The 25,468-nt window shown below is 37.1% G+C and overlaps 1 protein-coding gene across 4 annotated transcripts in view; it reads left to right on the forward strand.

Moving 5' to 3' along the window:
• The window catches only part of GDPD4 (glycerophosphodiester phosphodiesterase domain containing 4), a 116,420-nt gene that overhangs the window by 23,814 nt on the left and 67,138 nt on the right, over positions 1-25,468 (forward strand). For 3 of the 4 annotated variants that reach the window (XM_058545545.1, XM_058545544.1, XM_058545542.1), the window contains 5 exons: positions 1,625-1,723; positions 1,795-1,888; positions 2,948-3,025; positions 3,852-3,997; positions 4,396-4,478. In XM_058545545.1, the coding sequence (XP_058401528.1) occupies positions 1,625-1,723; positions 1,795-1,888; positions 2,948-3,025; positions 3,852-3,997; positions 4,396-4,478 (500 nt within the window). The remainder of the gene's footprint in view (positions 1-1,624; positions 1,724-1,794; positions 1,889-2,947; positions 3,026-3,851; positions 3,998-4,395; positions 4,479-25,468) is intronic. The other variant, XM_058545543.1, reaches the window with a different exon arrangement.

The following is a 25,468-nucleotide window of genomic DNA, read 5'->3' on the forward strand; positions in this document are numbered from 1 at the left end:
TTGTCAAGGGAGATTTTGTAGGGCTTGGAGTTTGAGTTTTAGTGTACTCAGGATAAACCCAGAAGGAGAGGGTTAGCACCAGCCTATATCCCATTCCCCTTCTAGGTAGGAGTGCTCAGAGAGGAATGAATGACCTTAATCAAAACTCCCTGTAAACGTGCTAATAACCCAACCTTCTGGTAGACACACTAAAGATATTTATTACCCAAAAAATAATGGAGAGTCCTTACCTATGAAAATTTCTAGCAGGATATAATCTGGTATATTTGGCTTGCTTATTGTGAATAAACATGGAATTTATGGATTTGTAGGGTGGGAGACGTGGCTGCCTGGAATTATATAATTAATGGGATATAAGATAAGGATGCTCCATAACCAAAAAGGCTCCTTCTGTGAAGCAATGTTTTGACATACTTTGTGCAAAACACATCTCACATTTTAAGTCCAAGACCAAAATGTATCCTAACACAGGAGAGGAAAGACCTTTTTATGATAGCTGCATTTGACAGGATCAGATTTCACCAAAGGAAAATCTTTTATCTGTACCTTATAATTGCCTGTATCCTTTAAATTATTAGTAAAGTTTGCTGTTGGGTAAGATCACAGAATCACATGAGATTCATGTGAATCTGATTTGACAATCAAACCTTTGTGTTGTGATACCTTTGATTTGCTAGTAGGTTATTTAAGATGTTTGCATTTATGTACATAGGAGAGATTGGCTTATACCTTTTCTTTCTTGTAATGCCCTTGTTGAGTTTGGGTATCAGTGTTTTATTGGCTTCATAAGACAAGTTAGAATGTGTTCTATCTTTTTCTGTTCTCTGGAAGAGTTTGTTAAAGATTGGAAATATTCCTCAAATGTTTGGTAAAATTAACCTTGGAAGCCAGTAAGGCCTGAAGTTACTTTGTGAGAAGGTTTAATTATGGATTCAATTACTTTAATAGGTATAGAGATTATGGAAAGGAGGGAACTAAGCACTCTCTAGAGGGCAACACAGATGTAGAAAAACTATACATTTAAAGGGGAAGAAATTAAAGTTATGTCTTCTTGCTCTCAATGTTCTTTCTCTATGAAATAGTGTTCTGGCAGGCAGATTTTTTTCATCTGTTCAACAATATTTATTGGATGCTTACTATGTGTCAGACGTTCTGCAGTGCAGTGAGGATATAATCATAAACAAATATTGTCCTTGACCTCATGAAGCTTATAGTCTATTGGGGAAAACATACATTGAAAAGGCGATTACAAAATATTATTTACTTGTGATTGCATTGAGTCATATAAAAAAGGTAGTGAATATTTGTAATGGCCGTTGTTAAAACTGAGCGAGAGATGCCAAGCAATGTTGAGGGCCCTGTTGAGACTAGAGATGATAAATTTTAAAGGCGTCAGACCACATAGCTGTGTAATTTTTTTCTAGCCATGCTCTACAGTAAAGACTTGGGAGCAAAGAAGGTGAATGATTGGATCCATCCAGTATTGGGGATTTGCAGGATGGTTAGTTTAAAGGGACGAGGAGATGAGGTCCTTGACATTGTGGGGACACACATACAATTCTCAAAGACAGTTCTGATCCAAGCCTAGTGCCTGGAAGTCAGGGGATTCTTTCTGTTTCCCTAGATCCTGACTCTGCTAGTGATTCTGCTATGCTTGTGTCTTATGTGGATTTTATGCATGTACTGGAAAGACAGGTGGCTGACAGCTGGGCTTTCACTGAAGGTAAGCGTCATCCTGTAGGTCTGGCCCTGTCTGTCCAGATGTGTTCAGCCTGACTTTTGGCTTTCTCTCAGGTCTTTGCTCCCTACATACACCTGAGCAGCATAACTGTGATGGTTCTCCTTTCCTGGCCTGTGGCCTTCTACTTAATCCATTTGGAAAGAGAAGGTATGTCATGTGGGTGGAACCTTGCTTGATCCTTTCAGTTCTGGCTTGAGCTTTCATACGCCACTCAGCAAAACATAAGCTTGGCAGATAGTCACCGCTGGACCTCTTTGAAATTCGTTTAGCTTGTTACTCAGGCATGCTTCTTGTGGTCAAACTCACAACCCTACGTGGCTTGTCATAGCATTTCCCTGATCAAACAGACCTTTGTCTAAAGAGGGATTCTCCTTCTAGAAAAATAAGAATTTTCTGTATTTTGTTACACATTGACTGTCTGGGAATGGATTGGGGTGGGGTCAGGTGGTAGAGGACATTTTAATTTCATTTAACCAGAGTAATGGTACAAGTCACAGTTCTTTTAGTTTGTATTCAAATATTACTAGTTTTAACTAATGAACTTATACTAGGTCCAGATATTCTTGGTTACATTCTTTTTTTTTGGTCAAAGAAATGACCTGGGGTGAGGACACCACACTTTTTTTTTTTCTCCCCAAAGCGGCAGTACATAATTCTAGAGTTGTGGCTCCTCTGTGTGGGACGCTGCCGCAGCGTGGCTTGATGAGCGGTGAGTAGGTCCGCACCTAGGATCCGAACCAGCAAACCCTGGGCTGACGAAGCAGAAGGCACGAACTTAACTGTTACGCCACCAGGCCGGCCCTTCTGGTTACATTCTAGTGACTTAAACCAGGCCCCTGCAGAAATGTCTACCTCTGCCACTAGTTTCCCCTCCATTCTTTGCCCTAATATCATGGAAACAAAAGAGAATCAGAGCTGTACACTAAATTGTTTTGAGAATGGAGTTCTCTCTCAGCACCCTTACTGTGAAACCAGTAAGATCTTCTCTCTGTGTGTCTCTTTTTACTGTTGGTTAAACAAGGAGTGTTTGCTTCCTGACTTGTGCAAGGATGCAGGCAAGAGAAAGACTGGATTGGTAGTGTTGCCATTGTGTTTGTAAATGTGTGTATATGTATGTGGAGGGTGAATTGTAGGAAATGTCTCTGGAAATGTTATCTTAAAGAGGACGATAGTAAACTCTTTTCTTTTTCATTTCTTAAAATTTAGCTAGAATCAGAAGATACAAGATGACAAGTTATGAGAGGAAAAGAATGAAGAGATGTGATAGACTTGTAAAGTTGAGAGGTTAGAGCTGGAAATCTAGATTTGAAAGTGAGTGAAGCATAGGTGGGAACTTAAAAATGTACAAATGGGTAAAATCCTCAGAGGTCTAAGATAGTAAGCATTGGGGAATGGCCAGTGATAACAGGTATTGTGGACAGGCTGTGTGTGTGTGTGTGAGAGAGAGAAGCAAATACCTAGTAGTTACTGAATAGTTATTGATAACCAATAGTTTTATTCAATAACCAATAGTTATTGAATTATGAATCAACACTGTCATAAAGTCTATGAGGCAGGTGTTAGCAGCAAGATAGCCCCATTTTTCAGAGAGAAGAAAATGAAGACCCAGAGAAGTTAAGCAACATGTCCTTAGTCTCACATTTAGAAAGTGGTAGAGTTTGGCTTTGAACTCAGATTTCTGTCAACTAGTGCCCCTTCCACTATACTGTACTGCCTAAAATACAGGGGCATTTTAGGCTAATCTTTACAGGCTGATCTTTCAAAACTTTCTCAGAACCAGCCAAACTAGTCCTCCTCCTGGGAAGGTATTCCTTACATTCCCTCTCCTTCCTTTCCTTCCCACCTCCTGCGCAATTCATTCCCTTGTAAATGTACAGTTCCAATAATATTGCCTTAATAATAATTCTATATTTGGATAGTCCTGTACTTTGAAATCACTGAAAGTGAGGATGTGACAGAAGTAGAGAGTAAATCAGCCAGTCCACAGAGTCAGTGAAGCCCATGGGCTGGGTATTTACTGCCTGCTGGGGTAGTTAGTTGGGATAGTTAGTTGCTTGGGATGGTTCTTCATTCCCATTTTCTCACTTCCCCCTTCTTCCAACTTTTTCAGCTCTACAAGTGGCTATTGGATTGCCCTTTTTTCTTATCCTTTTATGTCTCTATGTGGTCCCATTGGGGATTTACTCTCCCTGCATTCAGGAGAAGGATAAATTGGGACCCAAGCCAGACTTCTTTGGACATAGAGGTGCACCCATGGTAGGTCTGAGCATCGTGGACATGGGTGAGTACAGGTGTGCATGGGGTGTGTGGATGAGAGAAGGGGACCTCAGAACCATAGGAACCTCTGGAGAGGAAAGGGATTGGCTTGAGATGACAAGAATAAAGAGTTAATTGTAGAGATTAGACTTTAACCTAGGTCACCTAACTCTCAGTCCATTTCTCTTTACTGTGCCCAGTGATATTGCCTCAGATGAGCAGAGTCCCAGAATCAGATTGGGTAGAGGAGAATATAGGCAGTCTATTTGAAAAAAGAGCCGACGGAGCCAAACTCTGCTTCCTAAAGCCCTGTCATTACTAGGCTCTCTCTCTACCATAAAAGGGATGTTGGGAGGAGAGATCTGAGGTATAGGGCCTGATGTCCTTTTCTTCCACAGCTGGGGCCTGAGAATACCATGATGTCCTTTGAGAAAGCTGTTGAACATGGGGCTTTTGGGCTGGAGACTGACGTATACTTAAGGTAGGAAAGCAAGGGCCAGGGTAGGGAGGAGATAAGGCCAATGCCATGGAAGATGACCAGCCTGGCCCAAGTTGTGGAAAGCACAAGTCCCGGAGAGTTTCTTCTGTGTTCCTGTGGCACATACGCACATAGCACATACACGAACTACTTCTCCATTACAAACCATGCATCTTTCACAGGCTCATAAATTATACACACTCTATATAGTCTCTGCACATGATTCAAATTTGTCCCCACTGCAAACCATGCTTACAACTTAACCCCAAGCACTACCTTAGCAATGTATTTAACTAACACTCCCTGGGCATCTACTATATTCCAGGAGTTCTTCTGAGTGATGGGGAAATGAGTAAGATATAGTCCTGACTAAGAGATGTTCCAAGCCAGTGAAGCAGACATGGCATGTTTACAAATAACCATGGTATAAGACCATTTGTGGTGAGTGTCTTTCAGAGAAGAATAAGTAAAATGCAGCGGAACCTCAATGGAGGAAAAGGCCACCTCCTACTGTGTGTAAAAGATCTATGTCCTCAGAATTGTGTTTGAGTTGAGACTTGAAGGAAAAATATTATTTTACCAAGCAGAGGTGGGGAAAGAGGGTATTCCAGGCAGAGGCAACACCTTATTCAAAGGCATCTAAATGAGAAATGACAAGTTTGTAGATCAGTGAGCTAACCTGTAAGGATCCCAAAAGTGATATGCTTTGGGGGCAGGAGAGGCTATGTGAAGAGGAAGTATAGCTGCAAGGCTCACTGAGGCTGGATCATGGAGATGGCTAAATGTTTAAGGCAGCTATGGAAGGTTTTAGGGGACAGACTACTTTATTATTTTAGAAAGATATGTTTTAGAATGACTCCTCTGGCAGTCCATGAGGGAGAATTGTCAGGGAGATGAGTAGTAGGCTATAGTAGTGTCCAAGGGAAAACAAAGGAAGACTTGGATCAGAGCAGGGGCAAGGACAAAAAGACATGATTTGCTGTAGAATCTATGTATCTGAGCAGCTGGAAGTAGAAAGGCTTCATCTCTAGCATGGGTATATTAGTGAATGTGGTGTATACAAACTCGCTTCACAGCTATTCTATGAGGCAAACAGAAATGAAATGAACATTCTATTTCACGGATGAGGAAATGTGGTTTGAACCTGGATTCAAAGAAGAAATGTATTGCTAAGATCATAAGGCTAGAATGTACATGATAAAGGCAGGATTAGAACTAGATTTCCTGATCCCAGACTGGGGTTCTTAACATTATTCAACAATGACAACTGTTCCATGAAGAATATTTGAATCAGAGTTGAAACTGGATGTTCTGTCAGAGCTCCTGGGTTCATTCATGGCAGTGCCTGGTGGTCGTGACGTAATGTCGTAAAGCTGCTGAGCCAATAACTCCTGGTACGTTGCCTTTCTGTCTTCTCTTCTGTGACTTCAATTTTGATGTAGATGATCCTTGCAACCTCTCAGTTTCTCTGCTTGTTGACATCTTCATTTCCAACGATCATCTCTTCCACATACCTCTACCATCCACGTTGATGACCATACCCTAAGCTTCATCATTACCAAAAATTGCATATCGGGTCGGAGTCCAGGCAGGACACGAATACCACACTAGTAACTTGAACAGGAAAAATGTAATATCAATATTTTACTAAGTAGTAAAATATGGTTAACTACTAAAAGAGATGAAAGAGGACCCTGGGGAGTATAAAAGTAGCAAGTGCAGCTACTGGACAAAATGGAATAGCACATTCCACCCTATTCTTTGCAAGAATTACAGAAAAAGAAAAAAATTAAAAACTGGAAAAACACAAAGCAAATGACAGAAGACTCTGAAAGGTGGAGAAGAAAGGTGGAGAAAAAAGGTAGACTGGCTAGGGTTCATAAGACTCAAGGAACTACCTAGTAGGAGGTGAGATCCCCGTTGTTTTTGTTGTTCTTTTATTTTTTCCTGACATGAGCTCTGGAGAGACCTGAAACCCAGAAACACCTACAGCTGTAGACCAAAAAAAAAAAAAAAAAAAAAAGACAACTCCACAAAAATCTGCTCTTTTTAGCCAAAGGACTGGGAGAAAGGTAGCCTAGCAGGATATAAACATTTTGACCATACCAGCCCTACTCAGGTGAACACTACAAAAAAACCACTCCCCTTTCTCTTACCACCTGGGGCTGTGGCTTGGAGATTATGGGCAAATCTCTGTCTTCCATTTCTGCCCTGAAATAAGAGGTGGTACCGTCGTCCTCCCTCCCACAGCTAGAGACAGGAGAATTATTGAGAGAAGTTATCTAGAGAAAGTGACTTTTTATTGTGGTGAAATATACTTACCATAAAGTTTATCATTTTAACCATTTCTAGGTGTACAGTTCAGTGGCGTTAAGTACATTCACCTTGTTTTGCTACGGTCACCACCATTCATCTCTAGAATCTTTTCATACTCTCAGTAAAACTGTACCCATTGAACAATAACTCCTTGATCTCCCCTCCCCCTGCCCCCAGGCCCTGGCAACCACCATTCTATATTCTATCTCTCTGAATTTGACTACTCTAGTTATCTCATATAAGTGGAATCATACATTATTTGTCCTTTTGTGTCTGCTCATTTCACTTAGCATAATGTCAAGGTTCATCTTATTATAGCATATGTCAGAATTTCCTTCCTTTTTTTTCTTTTTTTATTGTGTTAAAAAAACACATTAAATTCCCTATCTTAGTCATTTTTAAGCATACAATTCAGTAGTGTTAAGTATATTCACATCGTTGTGAAACAGATCTCTAGAACTTTTTCATCTTGCAAATATGAAACTCTATACCCATTAAACAACAACTCTCCTTTTTCCCTGCCCCTCAGCCCCTGGTAACTACCATTCTACTTTCTGTTTCTATGAATTTGACCACTTTAGATGCTTCATATAAGTGGAATCATACAATATTTGTCTTTTTGTGACTGTCTTATTTCACTTAGCATAATGTTTGTAAGGTTCATCCATGTTGTCGCATGTGTCAGAATTTCCTTCCTTTTTCAGGCTGAATAGTATTCCATTGTGCATGTATACCACATTTTGCTTATCCATTCACCTGCCGATGGACATTTGGATTGCTTCCATCTCTTGGATGTTTTGAATAATGCTGCTATGAACGTGAGTGTACAAATATCTTTTCAAGACCCTGCTTTCGTTTTTTGGGGGTATATACCCAGAAGTGGAATTGCTGGATCATATGGTAATTCTGTGTTTTATTTTCTAAAGAACTGCCATGCTGGAAAAAGGGATTTTAAAATATTGTATATAAAATCCTGGGCAGACCTTTGTATAACCCATGCATGAAACCACACAGAAACAACACAGCAGAAGATTTGATAACTGAATGTTGATCTGGAACGCCATCCAGGTTTTAGATTGATCTCTGGGTAGCACATAGTGGGAAAGGGCAGAAAAGCACTGCAAAGCCTTTAAAAACTAAATTGGCATTTGAACCATAGCCAACAAACATGGGTGAGGACACATGTTCTGAACCTAAACATGTTGACTATCTGCTAAAATAGATTTAAATAGGAACCAGAATCTCATAATACTCTCAAAATGCCCAGGATACAATCCAAAGTTTTACTTCATACCAAAACCTACAAAAATCTCAACTTGAATGAGGAAAGATAATCAGTAGATGTCAACATCAAGAGAAACAGATGTTGGAACTAAGTATTTTAAAGCAGCTATCATAAAATGTCTCCAACAAACAATTACGAGCACTCATTAAACAAATGAAAAAGTAGAAAGTCTTAGCAAAGAAATAGAAAGAATAAGGAAGAACCAAGTGGAAATAGAAGTTGTTTAGACAAAAGAAAATGGTTAAAAAGTGAACTTGTATACATATCAAATTATTATGTTGTACACCTAAAACTAATACAATGTTATATGTCAACTATATCTCGATAAAATGGGGGGAAAAGTCATCTTGGAACATCAGGAATAAAAAAAGAGCAATGGAGAGGGTAATATATAAATAAATAAAATAGATAGTTCTCTTCCTCCAGAGTTTAAAAATTATGTTTGATGATTAAAAGCAAAAATCATGGCATTGTCTGATGTGGGTCTCAATATATTTTGAGAGATTTAAGACAACTATGTTATAAAGGAAGGGGATAAGGTAAAGGGACTTAAAAAAGTGTCTGGGTTTCTACATTCTACTTGAAATGGTAGAATGTTGACAGTATTAGAATATGCTAAGTTAGGTAAATATATATTATAATCTCTAGGGCAACCACACCAAAATATTATACAGAGAGACATACTAAAAAATACTATAGATAAAAAATGTTTGAATGACCAACAGGAAAGCCAGAAAGAGGAAACAGAGGAACAAAATCAGAGGGAACAAACCTAAAACTAATATTAAAATGGCAGACTTAGATCCTAACATATCAATAAATATATTCAATGTAAATGATCTAAATATACCAATTAAAAGACAGAGACTGGCAGAATAGATTTTTAAAATATGACACAACTATATGCTGTCTACAAGAAGTTCACTTCAAATATAATGATATAAGTAGGTTAAAAACAAAAGAATGAACAGACACTTCTCCAAAGAAGATATACAGATGGCCAATAGGCACATGAAAAGATGTTCAATGTCATTAATCATCAGGGAAATGCAAATCAAAACAACACTAAGATATCACCTCACGCCCGTTAGAATGGCTATAATTATCAAGACAAAAAACAACAAATGTTGGAGAGGATGTGGAGAAACAGGAACCCTCATACACAGCTGGTGGGAATGCAAACTGGTGCAGCCTCTATGGAAAACGGTATGGAGATTCCTAAAAGAATTAAAAATAGAGATGCCCTATGATCCAGGCATCCCACTACTGGGAATCTATCCAACAAACCTGACATCAACAATCCAAAGAGGCTTATGCACCCCTATGTTCACTGCAGCATTATAAAATTATAAATAAAAAAAAACAAAAAAAAGAATGAAAAAATATACTATGCAAATTCTAATCAAAGCTGGAGTTGCTATATTAATATTAGACAAAGTAGACTTCAGAGCAAAGAAGATCACCAGAGGCAAAGAGGGACATTACGTAGTGATAAAAAAATGTTAATTTATCAAGAGGACATAACAATTCTACGTGTGTATGAACCCAAGAACAGAGCTTCAAAATACGTGAAGCAAAAATTGACAAAATTGAAAGGAGAAATAGACAAACCCATAACTATAGTTGAGAACTACAACACCCTTCTCTTAGTAATTGATACAACCACTAAACAGAAAACCCACATTAAAGAAACAGAATATCTGAACAGCACCATCAATCAACAGGATCTAAGTGATATTTATAGAATGCTCAACCCAAGAATAGCAGAAAACACATCCTTTTCAAGTGTTCACAGAAAATATATCAATATAGGTCATATCCTGGGTATAAAACAGACCTCAACAAATTTAAAAGTACTGAAATCATACAGAATGAGTTCTCTGAGCACAATAGAATCACACTAGAAATTCATAACAAAGTCAACAAGAAAATCTACAAACACTTGGAAACTAAACAAATCCACTTCTAAATAATCCATGAGTTAAAGAGGAAGTCACCTTTATTTGATATGTGATTCACAAAAATCTTGTTCCGTTATGTGGGTTCTTACATTTTCTTGATGCCAGCTGATTTTGACAAAGATGCAAGGCAATTAATGACCCCTGCCTCACACCATATATAAAAATTAACTCAAAATGAGTCATTGACATAAATAAATATGAGAGCTGAAATCATAAAACTTTTAGAAGAAAACGCAAGGGTATGTCTTCATGACCTTGGATTCTTAGATATGACTAAAAGCATGAGCAACAAAAGAAAAAATAGGTAAACTTGACTTCAAAATTAAAAACTTTTGTGCATCAAAGGACATTATCAAGAAAGTTAAAAGACAAATTACAGAATGGGAGAAAATATTTGCAAGTCATATATCTGATAAGGGTTTAATAACCAGAATATATAGAGAACTCCTACAACTCAACAATGGAAAGATAAACAACCCAATTAAAAAATGGGCAAAGGGGGCCGGCCTGGTGGTGTAGCAGTTAAGTGCGCACGCTCCGCTGTGGCGGCCCGGGGTTTGGATCCCAGGTGAACACCGACACACTGCTTGTCAAGCCATGCTGTGGCAGCGTGCTGTATAAAGTGGAGGAAGATGGGCATGGATGTTAGCCCAGGGCCAGTCTTCCTCAGCAAGAAAAAAAAAACACACAAAAGGGCTAAGGACTTGAAGACATTTCTCCAGAGAAGTTATATAGATGGCCAATAAGCACATGAAAAGATGCTCAACATCACCAGTGATTAGGAAAATACAAATCAAAACCACAATGAACTATCACTTCACACTTACTAGTATGGCTGTAATCAAAAAATGGAAAATAACAGGTGTTGGTAAGAATATGGAGAAATTGTAAACCTTGCACATTGCTGGTGGAAGTGTTAAATGGTGTAGCCACTGTGGAAAACAGTTTATACTTCCTCAAAAACCTTAACGTAGAATTACCATGTGAACTAGCAATTCCACTCCTAGGTATATACCCCCCAAAATTGAAAACAGGGACTCAAACAGATACTTATATGCCAATGTTCTTTGCAGCATTATTCACAGTAGCCAAAAGGTGGAAACAACCTAAGCATCCATCAACAGATGAATGGATAAATAAAATGTGGTATATACCTACAATGGAATATTATTCAGCCATAAAAATGAATCAAGTCTGGGGGCTGGCCCGGTGGCGCAAGCGGTTAAGTGCGCGCGCTCTGCTGCGGCGGCCCGGGGTTCGCTGGTTCGGATCCCGGGCGCGCACTGACGCACTGCTTGGCAAGCCATGCTGTGGCGGCGTCCCATATAAAGTGGAGGAAGATGGGCACAGATGTTAGCCCAGGGCCGTCTTCCTCAGCAAAAAAAGAGGAGGATTGGCGGATGTTAGCACAGGGCTGATCTCCTCACAAAAAAAAAAAAAAATGAATCAAGTCTGCTACAATGTGGGTGTTACAATATGGATGAACGTTGAAAGCACTATGCTAAGTGAAACTAGCTAGACACAAAAGGATAAATATTGTATGATTCTACTTATATGAAATATCTAGAATAGGCAAATTCATAGAGGCAGAAAGTAGATTAGAGGTACCAGGGTCTGGGAGAAGGGAGGAATGAGGAATTATTACTTAATGGGTACACAGTTTCTGTTTGGAGTAATAAAAAGTTTTGGAAATAGATAGTAGTGATGGTTGCATAACATTGTATATGTAATTAATGCCACTGGATTGTATATTTAAAAATGGTTTTAAAATGGCAAATTTTTTTGTTATATATATTTTACCACAATAAAAGTAAATGGAAAAAAAACCTAAACAGTGGAAGAAGGCCAGCCTTTTCAACAAATGGTTCTGGAGCAATTGGACATCCAGAAGCAAAAAAATGACCCTTGACCTAAACCTCATGGTTTAGACTTAAAAAGCCCCCAAAACAAAACAAAAAAAGCCTCAAAATTGATTATAGATTTAAATGCAAAATTATAAAACCCTCAAAAAATAAAACATATGAGAAAATCCTTGGGATCTAGGGCTAAGACTTTATACCAAAAGCACTGTCCATAAAAGGAAAAGATGATAAATGGGACATCATTAAAGTGAAAAACTTGCTCTGTGAAAGACCCTGTGAGAAGGATAAAAACAAAAGTGTCAGATTGGAAGACAGTATTTGTAAAGTACATATCTGACAAAAGACTTGTATCTAGAATATACAAAGAACTCTTAAAACTCAACCGTGTAAAAAAAAAGTCCCAAAGAATCCAATTAGAGAATGGGCAAAATCCATGAACAGACGTTTCACCGAAGAGGATTACAGATGGTGAGTAAGCACGTGAAAAGATGTTAAACTTCATTAGCCATTAGGAAATTTGCAAACTAAAACTAAAATCACTACTCAACTATCAGAATGGCTAAATTAAAAAATAGTGATAACTCCAAATGCTTGTGGACAAACTGGGTCACTTATACATTGCTAGTGGAAATGTAAAATGGTATAGCTGCTCTGGTAAGTTTGGCAGTTTCTTACAAAACTAAACTAAATTTCTGGGTTGTGTATGCTTACCATACAACCCAGAAATTGTACTTCTGGGCATTTATCCCAGAGAAAAGAAAACTTAATGTTCATACAAAGACCTTTACACTAATGTTCTTAGCATCTTTATTTATAATAGCCCATATCTGGACAACCTCAGTGTCCTTCAAGAGATTCAAGAGGTAAATGGTCAAACTGTGGTGTTTCCATACCATGGAATGTTACTCAGCAATAAGAAGGAATTACCTATTGATACATGCAACAATTCGGATGGATCTCATGGGAATTATGCTGGGTGAAAAAAGCCAGTCTCAAAGGTTATATACTGTATGCTTCCATTTATATGTCACTTTCAAAATGATAAGATTAAAGCGATTGGAAATAAATGAGTGGTTGCTAGGGGTGAAGAGGAGGAGAGAGAGAGGTGGCTTTGGCTATAAAAGATAGCATGAGACTGTTCTCATATGTTTACTGCTCTGTATCTTGACTGTGGCAGTGGTCACCTGAATCTGTACATGTGATAAAATGAACATAGAACTAAACACGTACACAAATAAGTGCATGTTAAACTAATGAAAGCTGAATACGGTCAGTGATTTTTATCAGTGTCAGTTTCCTTGTTGTAATATTGTAATATAGTTATATAAGATTTTACTATTGGGGAAAACTGGTTTATGAGTATACAGGATGTCTCTGTATTATTTCTTACAAACCATGTGAATCTACAGTTACCTCAAAATAGAAATTTAAAAAACAGAAAAGAATGTCATCAGCTTAAAAAAAAAGACAGAAGCTGATTCAAAAATTTATGTGGAAAGACGAACTAAGATTGCTACAACAATATTGAAGAAGAATAGTTAGAGGAATCCCACTATGTAACTTTAAGACTTACTGTATAGCTACAGTAATCCAGACAGTGTGGTATTGGAGGAGAGTCAAACATGTAAATCAATTCAAGATAGAGATCCCAGAAATAGACCCCTATACATAAACCGATCTGGTTTTTTACAAATGTGAAAGATCAATTCAATGAAGTAAAGATAGTGTTTTTAAAGTGTTGGAACAATTGGACTTCCATGGGGGTGGGGCGAAGGACCTCATCCTATACCTCACACCTTATACAAAAATTAACTCAAAAGGAATCATAGATCTAAATGTAAAATGTAAAACTTTTACAAGAAACCATAGGAGAAAATCTTTGAGACCTAGAGTTAGGTGAAGAGTTCTTAGACATGACATCAGAAGCATTAACCATAGAAGAAAATTGTTAAATTGAAATTTATCAAAATAAAAAAACACAGGAAAGATCCTGTGAAGAGGATGAAAAGGCAGGGTACAGAGTGAGAGAAAATATTTGCAACCCCATATCCAACAAAGGACTTGTATCCAGCATACATAAAGAGAATTCTCTCAACTGAACAGTAAGGTAATAAACTAGCCCATTACAAAATAGGCAAAAGACATAAACAGACACTTTACCCAAGAGAATATTCGGATGGCAGATAAGCACATGAAAATATGGTCAACATCATTAACCATTAGAGAAAAGTAAATTAAAGTCATGGTAAGACACCATTACACACCTATCACAATAGCTGAAATAAGAAATATTGGCTACCAAATACTGGCAAGGATGTGGAACAACTAATTCTCTTATACATTGTTGGGAGAATGTAAAATGGTATAGCCACTCTGTAAAACAGTTTGGCAATTTCTTATAAAGTTAAACATTCACTTATCATATGACCTTGCACTCCTGGGTATTTATCCTAGAGAAATAAAAATGTATGTCTACACAAAACTTGTACAATAATGTTCAAAGAAGCTTTATTCATAATAGCCCAAAACTGGAAAGAACCCATGTGTCCTTCAGCAGACTAATGGGTAAGAAAACTTTGGTACTTCTACACAATGGAATACTATTCAGTCACAGAAAGGAATGAAGTATTGATACATGCAACAACTTAGATGAATCTCAATGGTATTATGCTGAATGAAAAGAAAATCTCAAAAGGTTACATACTGTATGATTCCGTTAATGTATCACTCTCCAAATGACAAAATTATGGTGATGGAGGACGTATCAGGGGTTGCTAGGGGTTAGGATAAGGGGGAGAGTCTGTCTTAAGTGGTAGCATGAGAAAGTTTCTTAGTGGTGATGGAACAATTCTGTAACCAAATTGTGGTCACAAATCTATACATGTGATAAAATTTCATAGTACTACACATACACACACATACATACATAACTAATTAATGAGTTATGTCATGTTTGTATGTTAATAGAGATGATTCATCCTGACATTTTAGAAGTTTTCAGGACCCCATATCTCGTTCCAGTTCATGGCCTATATCTTTACTTTGTTTTAGGCTATGTTCCTCCAAAAAGTTATTTCTACTCCCTGTCTTCCTTTTGCTTTTCCATTCCCTTTTGAGCCCACCCCAACCAGGCTTTTTCCACACCACTTCACTGAGCTCTTACTAAGTTACCAGTGACTTCCAACTTCCCAAACATGATGGTATATTTTCAGTTTTCATCTTAACCTCTCGACATTTGAATAATCCCTCATTTAAAAAACACTTTCTTTATTTGGCTTCCAGAATATGCGTTCCTGATTTTATTCCTTCCTGGCTGTTTCTTATGTGGTTTTCTTCACTCAACTCCTACCATCTCTTCTTGCTCTCAAAATGTGGGAATTCTTGAGACTTGATAAAATATTTGTAAAGGAAGTCTCATCCCCATCCTACTCTCAAAGTGAACTTGTTTTGACAGTGTTCACCCCTCTTTGTAAAGTTACAAACATGTTGTTCTTAAGAAATGTCAAACATGTTTAAATGAAACTTTCATTTGAACATGGTATTTTCGAGAAACATTCGAAAAGGAGAAGGCATGTCTGTACTTTAAAAGCATGTAATGTAAACAGGTATTTAACATCTGAAAGAAAGCCTGTGCAAAGATTTTGTCTGCTGAGGTTTAGCATAAAAGCCCAATGAGCCATATCGTCAACTGGGCATGGAGCAACACCTTCTGGAGAACATGAATCTTTTAAAAAAATTATTTTATTGAGGTGATATTGGTTTATAAGATTGTGTAATTTCAGGTGTACATTATTATATATCAGTTTCTGTGTAGACTGCATCATGATCACCACTAGTAGTCTAGTTTTTATCCGTCACCATACATATGTGCCCCACCCCCTTCCCCTCTGGTAACCACTAATCTGTTCTCTTTATCCATGTGTTTATTTCCTACATATGAATAAAATCATATGGTGTTTGTCTTTCTCTGTCTAGCTTATTTCGCTTAACATCATACCCTCAAGGTCCATCCATGTTATTGCAAATGGGACGATTTTGTCTTTTTTATGGCTGAGTAGTATCCCATTATATATATATACACACCACATCTTTTTGTGTGTGTGTGTGTGAGAAAGACTAGCCCTGAGCTAACATCTGTTGCCAATCCTCCTCTTTTTGCTGAGGAAGATAGGCCCTGGGCTAACACTCGTGCCCATCTTCCTCCACTTTATATGGGTCACTGCCACAACATGGCTTGACAAGTGGTGCGTCAGTCTGCGCCTGGGATCCAAACACGTGAACCCTAGGCCACCAAAGCGGAGTCCACGAACTTAACCACTATGCTACTGGGCCGGCCCCTATACCACATCTTTTTTATCCATTCATCTGTAGAAGGGCACTTGGGTTGCTTCCACTTCTTGGCTACTGTGAATAATGCTTCAGTGAACATAGGGGTGCATAAATCTCTTTGAGCTGTTGATTTCAAGTTCTTTGGATAAATACCCAGTAGGGGGATAGCTGGATTGTATGGTATTTCTATTTTTAATTTTTTGAGAAATCTCCATACTGTTTTCCATAGTGACTGCACCAGTTTGCATTCCCACCAGCAGTATATGAGGATTCCTTTTTTTCCACATCCTCTCCAAGAGTTGTTATGTTTTGTCTTGTAAATTATAGCCATTCTGACAGGTGTAAGGTGATATCTCACTGTAGTTTTGATTTGCATTTCCCTAATAATTAGTGATGTTGAACATCTTTTCATATGCCTATACAGTTGGCCATCTGTATATCTTTGGAAAAATGTCTGTTCATATCATCTGCTCATTTTTTGGTCGAGTTGTTCTTTTGTTGTTGAGTTGTGTGAGTTCTTTCTATGTTTTGGAAATTAACCTCTTGTTGGATATATGATTTGCAAATATTCATTTTGTTCAAGGTTTCCTTTGCCTTGCATAAGCTTTTTAGTCTGATGTAGTCCCATTTGTTTATTTTTTCTTTTGTTTCTCATGCCTGAGTAGACATGGTATTTGACAAGGTGCTGCTAAGACTGTTGTCAAAAAGTGTACTACCTATATTTTCTTCCACGAGTTTTATGGTTTCAGGTCTTACCTTCAAGTCTTTAATCCATTTTGAGTTAGTTTTTGTGTATGGTATAAGATAATGATCTACTTTCATTCTTTTGCATGTGGCTGTCCAGTTTTCTCAGCACCATTTCTTTCCTTTCTCCATTGTATGTTCTTGGCTCCTTTGTTGAAGATTAGCTGTCCAGAGATGTGTGGTTTTATTTCTGGGCTTTCAGTTCTGTTCCACTGAACTGTGTGTCTGTTTTTGTGCCAGTACCGTGCTGTTTTGATTACTGTAGCTTTGTAGTATAATTTGAAGTCAGGGAATGTCATGCCTCCAGCTTTTTTCTTTTTTCTCAGGATTTCTGTGGCTAGTCAGGGTCTTTTGTTGTTCCATATACATTTTAGGATTCTTTGTTCTATTTCCGTAAAGAATGTCATACAGATTCTGATTGGGATTGCATTGGATCTGTAGATAGCTTTAGGTAATATGGACGTTTTACCTATGTTTATTCTTCCAATCCATGAACATGGAATATCTTTCCATTTCTTTATGTCTTCTTCAATTCTTTGAATAATGTCTTACAGTTTTCAGCATATGTCTTTCACTTCCTTGGTTAAATATATTCCTAGATATTTTATTCTTTCTGTTGTGATTGTAAATGAGGTTGTATTCTTGACTTCTCTTTCTGCTAGTTCATTATTAGTATATAGAAATACAACTGATTTTTGTAAGTTGATTTTTTTTACCCTGAAATTTTACTGTAGTTGTTGATTATTTCATATAGTTTTCTGGTGGATTCTTTAGGGCTTCCTATGTATAGAATCATGTCATCTGCAAACAGTGAGAGTTTTACTTCTTCCATTCCAATTTACATACCTTTTATTTCTTTTTCTTGCCTAATTGCTCTGGCCAGTACTATGTTGAATAGGAGTGGCGAGAGTGGGCACCCTTGCCTTGTTCCTGTTCTCAGAGGGATGGCTTTCAGTTTTTTACCATTAAGTATGATGTTGGCAGTGGGTTTGTCATATATGGCCTTTATTATGTTGAGAAACTTTCCTTCTGTACCCATTTTATTGAGAGTTTTAATCATAAATAGAGGTTGGATCATGTCACATGCTTTCTCTGCGTCTATGGAGTTGATCGTGTGATTTTTATTCCTTATTTTGTTAATGTGGTGTATGACATTGATTGATTTGCAGATGTTAAACCATTCCTGTGTCCCTGGTATAATCCCACTTGATCATGGTGCATGATCCTTTTAATGTATTGCTGTATTTGATTTGCCAATATTTTCTTGAGGATTTTTGCATCTATGTTCATCAGCGATATTGGCCTGTAATTTTTCTTCTTTGTGTTTTCCTTGTCTGGTTTTGGTATCAGGGTAATGTTGGCCTCGTAGAATGAGTTAGGAAGCGTTCCATCTTCAGTTTTTTGGAATAGTTTGAGAAGGATAGGTATTAAATCTTCTTTGAATGTTTGGTAGAATTCTCCAGAGAAGCCACTTGGTCCTGGACTTTTGTTTTTTGGGAGGTTTTTGACTACTGTTTCAATCTCTTTACTTGTGATTTACTATTCACATTCTCTCTTTTCTTCTTGCTTCAGTTTTGGAAGGTTGTATGAGTCTAAGAATTTATCCATTTCTTCTAGGTTATCCAATTTGTTGGCATATAGTTTTTCATAGTATTCTCTTATAATCTTTTGTATTTCTGTGGTGTCCGTTGTAATTTCTCCTCTTTCATGTTTAATTTTGTTTATTTGAGCCTTCTCTCTTTTTCTCTGAGTGAGTCTGGCTAAGGGTTTGTCAATTTTGTTTATTTTCTCAAAGAACAAACTCTTAGGTTCACTGATCCTTTCTATTGTTTTTTTAGTCTCATTTCATTTATTTCTGCTCTAATTTTTATTATTTTCCTCCTTCTGCTGACTTTGGGCTTTGTTCTTTTTCTAGTTATGTTAGGTGTAGTTTAAGACTACTTATTTGAGATTTTTCTTGTTTGTTGAGGTAGGCCTGTATTGCTATAAATTTCCCTCTCAATACCACTTTTGCTGCATCCTATTAGAGTTGGTATGTTGTGTTTTCATTTTCATTTGTCTCCAGGTTTTTTTTTTTTTTTGGTGAGGAAGATCAGCCCTGTGCTAACATCTGCCAATCTTCCTTTTATTTTTTTTGCTGAGGAAGACTGGCCCTGGGCTAACATCCATGCCCATCTTCCTCCACTTTATATGGGATGCCACGACAGCATGGCTTGCCAAGTGGTGCATCGGTGTGCACCTGGGATCCAAACCAGCGAACCCCGGGCTGCCGCAGCAGAGCGCGCTCACTTAACTGCTTGCACCACCGGGCTGGCCCTTGTCAAAATTTTTTGATTTCTTATTTGATTTCTTCATTGATCCAATGGTCGTTCAGTAGCATCTTGTTTTAGTCTCCGCATGTTTGTGACTTTCCCCACTTTTTTCTTGTAGTTGATTTCTAGTTTCATAGCATGGTGGTTGGAAAAGATGCTTGATGTGATTTCAATCTTGTTAAATTTATTAAGGCTTGCCTTGTTTCCCAGCATATGATCTATCCTTGAGAATGTTCCATGTGTGCTTGAGAAGAATGTGTATTCTGTTCTTTTTGGATGAAATGTTCTATATATATCTATTGGGTCCATCTGGTCTAGTATTTCATTTAAGGCCACTGTTTCCTTGTTGACTTTCTGTCTGGATGATCTATCCATTGATGTAAGTGGGGTGTTGAGGTCCCCTACTATTATTGTGTTGCTGTCAGTTTCTCCCTTTAGGTATGTTAATAGTTGCTTTATATACTTTGGTGCTTCTGTGTTAGGTGCATATATATTCGTAAGCATTATGTCTTCTTAGTGGAATGTCCCTTTTATCATTATATATATACTGCCTCTTTGTCTCTCATTGTCTTTTTTATCTTGAGGTCTACTTTGTCTGATGTAAGTATGGCAACACTTGCTTTCTTTTGCTTGCCATTTGCTTGGGATATCATCTTCCATCCTTTCACTCTGAGCCTGTGTTTGTCTTTAGAGCTGAGATGTGTTTCCTGGAGGCAGCATATTGTTGGGTCTTGTTTTTTAATCTATCCAGCCACTCTGTGTCTTTTGATTGGAGAACTCAACCATTTACATTTAGAGTGATTATTGATGTATGAGGGCTTAATACTGCCATTTGTCTCTTGTTTTCTGGTTGTTCTATATTTCCATAGTTTCCCCTTGTATTTATGACTGCCATTTCAGTTTGGTGGTTTTCTGTGATGGTTTTCTCAGTTTTCTCTTTATTTATGATTTGTGGCCCTGCTCTGATTTTTTTTTTTTTTTTTTTTTTGGTGAGGAGATCAGCCCTGTGCTAACATCTGCCAATCCTCCTCTTTTTTTGCTGAGGAAGACGGCCCTGGGCTAACATCTGTGCCCATCTTCCTCCACTTTATATGGGACGCCGCCACAGCATGGCTTTGCCAAGCAGTGCGTCGGTGCGCGCCCGGGATCCGAACCAGCGAACCCCGGGCCGCCGCAGCGGAGCGCGCGCACTTAACCGCTTGCGCCACCGGGCCGGCCCCCCTGCTCTGATTTTTTTAGTGGTTACCATGAGGTTTATGTTTTCTGAAGCAATGCTGACCTCCTTGTAGCCAAAAGGAGAAATCTTGCTAGCAGTCACTGTGTGTCAGTGGACACTGAGGCAGAGAGACTGCAAGATCCCAATAAGTTTGTGTGGGCCTATTGCCCCATTCCTTCCCCACCAACTCAGTCTTTACTTAGCTTTTTAAGGGAAATAAATATAAATGTTGTACCCAGCATGTGTGTGTGTGTGTGTGTGTGTGTGTGTGTGTGTGAGAGAGAGACAGAGAGAGAGACAGAGAGACAGAGAGAGAGAGATCAGTAAGTTCTTTCTGTATTGTTTACCCTTTAACATCCATCATGAACAAAATGTGAGCTATTTCAATAAGGATCTGCCATGCCAAGTCATATCAAGTCATGGCAAAAGGAAAAATCAGTAATACTAATCCTGTCTATATTTAAAATTTAATATTTTGTTTACTATGGATTTTTACATTAATTTAGATGTATAAAAATATTGCATTAAAATAGTATTTATCTTGATTACTGAATTTTTTGGCACCTCCCTTAAATTTTACACCTGAGGTGAGTGCGCTACTGTTTTGCTATTTGTTTTCTCGTTTCCTGACTCCTTTTAGATTAATGGAGTATTTTTTAGGACTTTATCTCCACTGTTAGCTTATTAGCTGTACCTCTTTTGTTTTAGTGGTTGTGCTAGAGTTACAATATGAACTTTATTTTTTATTTATTTTTTTTTGTGTGAGGAGACCAGCCCTGTGCTAACATCTGCTAATCCTCCTCTTTTTCTGCTGAGGAAGACTAGCCCTGGGCTAACATCCATGCCCATCTTCCTGCACCTTATATGGGACGCCGCCACAGCATGGCTTGCCAAGCAGTGCGTCAGTGCGCACCCGGGATCCGAACCGGCGAACCCTGGGCCGCCGCAGCGGAGCGCGCGCGCTTAACTGCTTGCGCCACCGGGCAAGCCCATACAATATGAACTTTAACCTATCACCTCTTCTTTAAATATATACTTTTTGTGTAAAATACATGTCTTTTAACAGTATACTTCCCTTTTACATCTCCCTGTTAATGTCAGGAATCTCAGAATACATTATTAATTTTTGTTTTAAATAGTCAATAATATTTTTAAAAATTAAAACTTGAGAGAAAAATTTTAAATATTTATCATTTCTGGTACTCTTCATTTTTTTGTGCAGATCTAAGTTTCCAACTGGTGTCTACTTTTTGCCTAAGAACATCTTTTAATTTTTTTTATAGTGCAGGTCTGCTATAAATGAATTATCCTCTCTTTGTATGAAAACATTTTCATTTTCTCTTCTTTTTTTTTTTTTTGTTAAACATAAGTTTATTTTGTGCCTTGAGGTGATTTTTGTATGCCAGAAGCATTTTACTTTGGTTGAAATCAAAGTAAGTATTCAGTTTATTAAATTCAGAATCCTCCTTCTTACTTAAGCTTTTAAATTTAGCTTATAAACCTTATTCCATTTGTAGGTCTAACATTTTAACCATCACTTTTGAGAACTTTTGATTAATACCTAATCCTAATCCCATTTTAGTTATAATACTTTAGATTTTTTAAACTGCAGTTACACATTTAATATATTTTCTTTTTTCAGTACTGTAGTTGTCTGACGAATCTTTTCGGAATGCTTAAGTAGTTCTTATAAATCTAATACATTAAATGTTTAACTATGTAAACCTTAAATGCTCTTATGTCTTTCAAATCCTTTTATAAATGTAGTGAGATTTGAACTTATAATCACAATCTGGATGACTCAATTTCATATTTTAAATTGGAATTACAAAGGTAACCTATGCCCAATTCTCCTAAACATGTCCTGCAAATTTACCCAAAGAATCCTTAAGCATGAATATTAATAATATAGGTATGATTGTTTTAAACATAAATATATTTAATTCTTCATCTTCCCACATTGAAATGTACTTATTTACCAAGAAAATAATATGTCATCTGGGTTGCTTTCCCAAGTGAGTACAATCATGAGCCAGATAATGACATTTCAGTTAACGATGGACTGCATATATAATGGTGGTCCCATAAGATTTAGTACCATATAGCCTAGGTGTGTGGTAGGCTATACCATCTAGGTTTGTCTAAGTACATTCTATGATGTTTGCACAACAACAAAATCACCTAATGACACATTTCTCGGAATGCATCCCTGTCGTTAAGTGATGCATAACTGTATTTTGTGGTGGCCTTTTTTCTTTTCAATTAAAAAAAAAATTGTAAAATACAAAAAATAAAATTTACCATGTTAACAATTTTTAAATGTGTAGTTCAGTGGTCTTATATATATTTATTATAATGTGCAACCTTCAACCATCCATCTCCATAACTCTTTTCATCTTGTAAAACTGAAACTCTATATGCATTGAACACTAACTCCCCATTCCTTTCTCTCTCCAGCTCCTGGCAACCCCATTCTATTTTCTGTCTCTATGATTTTAACTACTCTGGGTAATTCATATAAGTGGAATCATACAGTATTGTCTTTTTGTGACTGGCTTATGTCACTTAGGATAAAGTCCTCAAGGTTTGTTCATATTATAGTATTTTGCAGAATTTCCATCCTAAAAAGGATGAATAATATTCCATTGTACATATACACCACATTTTGCTTATCCATTCGTCAGTTAATGGACACTTGTGTTGCTTCCACATTTTAGCTATAGTGAATAATGCTATTATGAACATTGGTGTGTAAATATCTCCTCAAGACCCTGCTTTCAATTCTTTTGGGTGTATACCCAGAAGTGGAATTGCTGGATCATGTGGTAATTCTATTTTTAATTTTTTGAGGAACCGCCATACTGTTTTCCACAGTGGCTGTACCATCTTATGTTCCCACCAACAATGCATAGGGTTCCAATTTCTCCACATCCTCACCAACACTTGTTTTCTGTTTTTTTGATAGTAGCCATCCTAATGGGTATGAGGTGGTATCTCATTGTAGTTTTTATTTGCATTTCCCTAGTGATTAGTGATGTTGAGCATCTTTTCATTATTAGTCATTCATAATCTTCTTTGGAGAAATGTCTATTCAAGTCTTTTGCTTATTTTTGAATTGGGTTTTTTTTTTGTTGTTGAAATTTAGGTGTTCTCTATATATTCTGGATATTAATCCTTTATCAGATGTATGATTTGCAAATATTTTCTCCCATTCTGTGGGTTGCCTTTTTACTCCTTTGATAGTGTCTTTTGATGCACAAAATTTTTAAATTTTCATGAAGGCCAATGTCTGTTTTTTCTTTGATTACCTGTGCCTTTGTTGTCATCCAAGAAATCATTACCAAATCTAAAGTCATGAAGATGTCCCCCTATGTTTTCTTCTAAGAGTTTTATTATTTTGGTTCTTGCATTTCGGTCTTTGATCCATTTTGAGTTAATTTTTGTATATGGTATTAGGTAAAGGTCCAACTTCATTCTTTTCCTGTGAATATTCAGTCTTACAACACCATTTGTTGAAGCAATTTTCCTTTTCCTGTTGACTGGTCTTGGCACTTTTGTACAAACTTGACCGTATGTGTGATGATTTATTTCTGGGCTCTCTATTCTATTGGTCTATTTTTCCGTCTTTCTGCCAGTATCATACTGTTTTGATTCCTATCGCTTTGTAGTAAATTTTGAAATCTGGAAGTGTGAGTCCTCCAGTTTTGTTCGTCTTTTTCAAGATTGTTTTGGCTATTCAGGATCCCTTGAGATTCCATATGAATTTTAGGATGGGTTTTTCTGTTTCTTAAAAAAGTCATTGGGATTTTGATAGGGACTGCATTGAATCTGTAGATTACTTTAAGTAGTATTGACATTTTCACAATCCATGAACATGAGATGTGTTTCCGTTTATTTATGTCGTCTTTAATTTCTTTCAGCAGTGTATTCTAGTTTTCATTGTATAAGTCTTTCACCTCCTTGGTTAAGTTAATTCTTAAGCATTTTATTCTTTTTAATGCTATTATAAATAGAATTATTTTTGTAATTTCCTTTTCAGAGTGCCCATTGTTAGCGTATAGAAATGCAACTGATGTTTGTGTGTTGATTTTCTATCCTGCTACTTTGCTGAATTCATTTATTAGTTCTGTTTTTTTGTGGAATCTTTAGGGTTTTCTACGTATAAGATCCTATCATCTGAAAACAGAGGTAGTGTTATTTCTTCCTTTCCAATTTGAATCCGTTTTGTTTCTCTATGTTGCCTAATTGCTCTGGCTAGAACTTCCAGTACTACTATGAATAAAAGTAGTGAAAGCAGACCTCCTTGCCTTGTTCCTAATCTTAGAGGAAAAGCTTTCAGTCTTTCACCATTGAATATGATGTTCATTGTGGGTTTTTCATGTGTGTCTTTCATTATTTTGGGATAGTTTCCTTCTATTCCTAGTTTGTTGAGTATATTTATCATGAAATGGTGTTTCAATTGAGACGATAGTGTGGGTTTTTTTCCTCCTTCATTCTGTTAATGTTGTGTATTACATTGATGGATTTTGGTATGTTGAATTATCCTTGCATTCCAGGAATAAATTCCACTTGGTCATGGTGTATAATCTTCTTAATACACTACTGAAATCTATTTGCTAGTGTTTTATTGAGTATTTTTGCATCAATGTTAATAAGGGATATTGGTCTGTGTTTTTCTTTTCTTGTAGTGTGTTTGCCTGGCTTTGGTGTCAGGGTATCCCTTAGATTCTGTTCACTTTTCTACAATCTTTTTTCTTACTGTTCCTCAGACTTAATAACTTCTATTGTCATATATTCAAGTTCACTGATTCTTTATTCTGCCTGCTTAAATCTGCTTTTGAATCCCTCCAGTCAGTTTTTCATTTTAGTTATTGTACTTTTCAGCTCCAGAATTTCTATTTGGGTTTTTTATCTCTTTATTAATATTTCCATTTTGTTCATACATTTTTTTTTTTACTTTATCCACAC

This window comes from Diceros bicornis, chromosome 7, assembly GCF_020826845.1.
Source record: "Diceros bicornis minor isolate mBicDic1 chromosome 7, mDicBic1.mat.cur, whole genome shotgun sequence".
Taxonomy (NCBI): domain Eukaryota; kingdom Metazoa; phylum Chordata; class Mammalia; order Perissodactyla; family Rhinocerotidae; genus Diceros; species Diceros bicornis.